This window comes from Scomber scombrus, chromosome 3 (genome assembly GCF_963691925.1).
Source record: "Scomber scombrus chromosome 3, fScoSco1.1, whole genome shotgun sequence".
NCBI lineage: Eukaryota > Metazoa > Chordata > Actinopteri > Scombriformes > Scombridae > Scomber > Scomber scombrus.
Genome location: NC_084972.1, coordinates 15443543 through 15449542, shown reverse-complemented (window position 1 = coordinate 15449542; position 6000 = coordinate 15443543). Strand labels below are relative to the sequence as shown.

Sequence of the window (6000 nt, the reverse complement as noted above, 5' to 3'; positions counted from 1 at the left end):
TTTCATATCGGATATTTGATATAATTTAGAGTTTTAGTTGTGATTTTAGAACGTTAATAAAACTGATTACGGTTTCTAAATCCTGATGTATTTAAGCGCATACTAATCATAGGGCCAGGAAAAAAATTAGTGTCTCTACTGAAAAGAAGTGCAGACAAGTGGTAAATCAACGAGCCTCAGACAAAAACATGGCATCATAATTGATTGTATATGATTTTATTTGAGGAGCTTCTCATCTATTCATTCTTTCACATCCTCCCCCGGTTAGTGAAATAACCGTGTGTGCTGAATGAATGTGAACTAATCCCCTCTTCTCTGCGGACCACCTAGAGCCTAGTGTGACGGACCCCTGAAGGAGCCCAAGGGCCAGCACTGGGGGCCCCTGCCCGTCCTGTCGCTGCAGCAGCACCACTCGCAGTCAAGCAGCGGGACTCCAGGCACTCACTTCCCCAGCTGCTGACGTCAGCTGGCAGCCTGGGCTGTGCTCGCTGCTCCGGACATAGCGCCGAGAAAAATGCTGCTCTCCGTACCGCCAAGGGCAGGAATCAACCCATACAACGGCTATAACAGCAGAAACAGCAAAAAGGTAAACGCTATCTGGCTTCCCCTCTATTTTTCGGTTTGTTCGCCCTGCGGGGCAGCATGACCGCGTCTGTCGTGATAGAAAAGGGCTTGTGACAGTGAGCTGCAGTGTCCTTGAAAAGCGAAACGTACTGAATTTAATTTAGGACTTGGCGGAGTGAAAATACAGCTTACTGAGCCTCCGTGCTCCGTGTTGTGTCCAGAGAGGAAATTTGCTACGGCTCACTCTTGTCATGTTGGACGCCCCTGTGTTTTATTTTGTGGTATTTGTGTGCGGGTGTACTACAGTGAGGATGTCGATATGGCTCTGCTCACTCATTCGAAAAAGTCAATGGTGGAGGGAGAGCAACTTTTGCGGGTAACTGTACCGTGTTGGGATAGCGCGTCTGTAGCTGGATGTGTTTGTGGAGATGGGGGGAGGGTGAAAGGCAGACTAGAAGGGGGGACATGTTACAAAATGAATCCTGCCTTTTCGTCCGTGAGCTTCGGACACTCGTATCTAGTGTTAAATCAGGTCTTCATTGTCTACTCTGCCGCCTAAGTTTGCAAAGTTTTTTTTTCCTCGTTTCCCCATCTGAAAGCGGAATATGCCCCACCCCTTGAAAAATCCCACCAGACAATGATGACTACATTCCCAGAATTATGAATCGCGCTCTCGTGGTCACATTTCACTGTTGTGACATTGTCACTTTTGTAACCAGTATGTGAGGGAAATATACTCTTATGGAAATGCATGAAATAATGTTGGATGTGCATCAGTTCAGTGGTAAAAAATGTTTTTAATAACGAATGTACTAAATGCTTCATGAGGATTATTTTCATCAGCAGTTTTGTTACTTGAGTCTGGTTCTCCAAGTGTAACATTTTCATTTAATCAGTGAGTCTGCATGTATCATGTGTCTTCTCTTTATGGATCATAATAGCTTATAAGTGATGGTAAATTATCTTTCATTATACATGCTGATGATATGTTGTGATTTCATGTTTCTAATGGATTCAGACTCTACTCTAGCTCTTTCTTTCTTTCTTTTTTTGCTTTCCCTGAGCGTGCTGTCTGTTGCTTTTGAGCTTTTGAACTCTAAACAGCTTTTTGAAAATGAATATTGACATATTGTCTTTGTTTTCCCGGGCACCGCCTGGCTGCTCATGATCCTCCCAGATTTCTTGTCATCACTTCTGCTTGTCTGTGGAAAATAGCATTATGTTGGACACACACATACATTTTTCAGTCTGTTTTAATGAGCCCATATTTTGCTTTTGCAGAATATACATTTTGATGCAGATGTTTACTCAAGCTATAGAATGTGTAACCCCATTTTGTTGCAGTGACCATTTGACAACAAGCAACCCATTTTAGCTCACCAGGCCTAATAAAAGCGTTAAACTTTATGTCAGAAAGCAAGTTATTTGCATAGTAATCAAGTGCATAAATGTAAGCCATTGCTGTTTATTCTTAATCATTTTGGTCCTGCCCTTTTCTAACAATATGTGTAATACATGAATAATGCAAGTTGTAGATAATAATCATCAGCTTTCATCATTTTTGAGAATATTTTAAAAGAAAAAAACAACTAAATGGTTATAGCTTCTTAAATGTGAATTTGGTTTCTTTAGTCTTCTGTGATAATAAACTGAATGTTGTGTTGCGGACTTGCTGTTCAGGACAATATAAGACATTTGAACAGGCCATTTAGTAGTAGTAGGTAAACATTTAGTCACTGCCAGGTGTAATCCATGTTTAAGGATAGATTCTATGTATTTTGATGAGATTCCATTTATTAAGTATTACATTACATTTAATGAGTTGTCGCAATATCCCTGTCTCAAAGAGCAGTATGTCCTCTGATTATAATTAAGTTCAATAAACATGAGGAATTTATGACTGTAGATTACTCTGACATCACTGGAACATGGTCAGGACAGTGTGGTTTTCAACGTCAAGCTTTTCTTTTGATTTTGTTTGTTTGCAGTGAGAGTGCTCTGGGAATGGAAGGTTATTATACAAGTATGATCCTCATATGCCTAAAATGTAATTATAGCTTGGTTGCTGGTTTTCCATTGGTGTATTGACATTTCACAGTGCATTCTCAATCTGTTTCTAAATCACTCAAAGAGTTTTCCAGGATATTATGATAATATGCCACCTGAACAAACTGCGATAAAAATATAAGTTATTCACACATGACTCAGTTATAAGGAATTAAAAAGTAAGCACAAGTGCGAGAAAGATTTTTTTTCGTGTGGTTTTTTTGGTCGTCCAAAGCTCTTCTATTTTATGGAGCAAAAGTTCACACATAGGTCAAGTTCCTGTGTTGTGATTCCTAACATTTCCTCCTCCCACCTCCTCCTCCCCCTCATTCTTTCTATCTCCTGCTCACATCCTGCCATACCTGAGTACACAAAATAAAACTCTGAACACAAAATAAACACGTCGCGGGGTGAGAAAAGCGCTCTTTGTGTGCACGAGGTGATTACAGAGCCCGACGACTAAAAGGCGTTTGGTTTCTGTTGTGCCCAAAGCCTGCTGCTCCTCCTCCTGACTCGGCACCTCATTTCCTCCCTCAAGTAAATGGAATTAATGTTCTCAAATCAAATTTGGTCGTTTTCCGTGTAAAGCTTCCTGGATGGAAAAATAACAGGAGGCGGCTTGTCGCCTCTCAAGGTATCATGCGTCTCGCTGAGGGCCTCATTTAGTGGCTTGTTTTCGTATTTGTCAATCAGATTTTTGTTCTTGTCTTGGCGGGAGCCCATTTTAACAAAATGTCAACTTCCTGCTGTGATTTAAATCTCTAGATGCCCCAACACACACTCTAGTGTATCGCAACACAACTAGATTTAAAAATAGACAAAAGAAATTCACTAACTTGAGTATTAAATTAATAGAGCGGATGTAAAGGGGATTTCCTCACTTGGCAGAATAGTAGATTTGTGGCTTTTTAAAATGAGTGATTTCACCATCTCACTCTAAAGTTTTCTGACGTCATCAGTGTTGCCTTGTTCTTGCTTTTTGTAATCCTATTTTTTAAGCATGCTTTTCACAATATATCCTCAACATTGGGAGTGGGACATGACAGAAGTAGACATTTTGCAATTTAAAGCAACAGACGAAGTTTGTTTAAAAAGCTTACACAATGTCATACAGGAAAATAAACTGTTTAGGAAAGATTGATTTCATTTTGTAGCACAGAGTCACATGCGTAATAGAAAAAATGTCTCACATAAACATCTTGATCACAATAAGCTGGCACAATTTGTAGAGTTTGGTTGATGAAGCAGTTTCGTCATGCCATGTCACATTTGTGTGCTCGTTTATCGACATGAATTCAATATTAGAGCGATAGAGAGAAGTTTAAATCCTGGCCCCCTTTCTCACCTTTGCACAGCTGGCCAATCACAGTGTGAAGTGGTGATGGTGGGATTGTCAGTTTCATAAAGTTTAAAGAATCTGCCAGGCACAGACCCCTCTAACCCACCGTCGGAAAAGTTTCGGGGTCTCTGAAGCTATTTGACTGCCTGACAAGCAGTTCAGATGACGTATACTGGCCCCATAACTGCAGGATCTATAGTAAGGATGCAACAATTAGCATTTTATAGAGACATTTGAAAATGATCACCATTGCATTTCACTTGATAAATACAGGATAGTTTATGTTTTTCTAGTAATACATTTTTAAATACGCTTTTTTTTTTTCTTAAATAGACATTTAACGCTCTCAACACTTAAACATGAGAGTTGAGAATGACCAAGTTCACATCCGTCCCATCATCACAATATGTGGTAGTAGTTTTGTTAATAATAATGTTTTTCTGAATGGATAGTTTTTACAGATTGTGAGAATTTAAGGAAGCCACGGCCTAATCTCAAAAGTCATCAGTTGTGTCATATGTTAAGTGTCCTTGAACTCACCAATGTGGGGATTTTTCCAAACGGTTTCTGATAGCATCTAAAGTACCCTGCAGCAATATTATAACTGTGACCAAATGTTCTGTGTGAGGATATGTTTCAAGTCTGTACAAGTATATTTTCTGTCGTAGTGAAACCAGTAGGTATCTGGGAGGTGAAGGGAAAAAAACGACCCACTGACACCCTAACAACGAAAGTGTGACTAAAACCTTAAATGAAGACATGAATATGTCAGCAAACAGAACAAAATATAGTATAACCTGAGACCGAAAAAGCTGACACAAACGGTTAAATATGTTGAGTACATATTAGGTAGGTTAGGTTACATAGGTACATTTTAGGCTTGTTCTGATTGACAATCAGTGGTGATCAATATTGGCGACTGAAAGGATGATCGATGAGTGAACTTACTATAGTAGTGTAGCTCCTTTTTAAAAGTTAGCTCAGTGCGTAGGTTGTGTGTGTAGCGAGTGTGCGGTCGAGTGAGAGAGTGTCACGGTGAGCAGAGAGTATGAAGTAAGCAGAATATCTGTTAACGTAGCAATTCGATGTTTGTACAGTTGAAGCTTTTTGTCAGTCAAATGCTACAACTCATCACGACCCAGACCAGGTTCCTGTGTCTTGCTTGCCACCTGCTGATTAAAGTGGAGGAGGTTTGTACCAAAGTTAGCAACAACGGCTTAGCCTAACCTGACCAGTCTCACAAAAGGTGGACTGACCCTTAAGGTGAACCAGCTATTCTCATTTTCGTGAGAATCTCATCTAACCCGTAACCCTAACCCTAAACAGAGAATGGAGAAATGTCTGCCTGCCTCCTGATAGCATCGGGTATTGGCAGTCTTACAGGGTGACGATAGGACGATCAGACTATGAAAAAACATTGCCCAACCCTGGTGCATATTGACGTAAAACGTTAACACAGCTATTACTTACAAGTTTCAACATTGTATCAAATTATTAAGTGCTGCCTGCTTAATAGGCTGCTTCCTTTAGCTCGATATTTGGACTTTTTCGAATTGGAAGAGCTGCATCCAATAATTTTTTTTAAATTTTCAAAACTGTCTATCGGACATTCATGGCCACTTCCTGCAGCAATTGGAAAGGTGTGTTTGAACATCACCATAAAACCCTCCTCTACCCATGCTTTGCACAAATATTTCTGGACTTTTTTTGTGTACTTCTGAGCACAACAGTATGAATGCCTTCCAGGAGAACTGAAAATATGCCTCTTGCCTTCCAATGTGGTCAGACAACTCGTCGTAGCATCAAGTCCTCTGAAAGCACAACCAAGCATTTTCCTGAGCCTTCATATCTATTTGGTCTGAAAAAAGTCTAATTTAAAACCTATTAATTAAAGATAATTCATGTATGTGTAAGTTTCACATTTACAGTGAACAGTTGCACTAAGGCGACAAAATGAACGACATTTTTTCTTTTTTAGATGCCACAGATAATTGCTGTGTATAACAAGCACCGGACACTTGTCACATATGCTTGAAATGCATGTTTGCAAC

The 6000-nt window shown here is 39.9% G+C and overlaps 1 protein-coding gene across 3 annotated transcripts in view; it reads left to right on the top strand.

The window, feature by feature from the left end:
* The first annotated feature begins 461 nt into the window (after positions 1-461).
* LOC133977345 (RNA-binding motif, single-stranded-interacting protein 2-like) overlaps positions 462-6000 on the top strand; it is a 28682-nt gene continuing 23143 nt past the window's right edge. For 2 of the 3 annotated variants that reach the window (XM_062415467.1, XM_062415465.1), the window contains exon 1: positions 462-586. In XM_062415467.1, the coding sequence (XP_062271451.1) occupies positions 515-586 (72 nt within the window). In that variant the 5' untranslated portion in view covers positions 462-514. The remainder of the gene's footprint in view (positions 587-6000) is intronic. The other variant, XM_062415466.1, reaches the window with a different exon arrangement.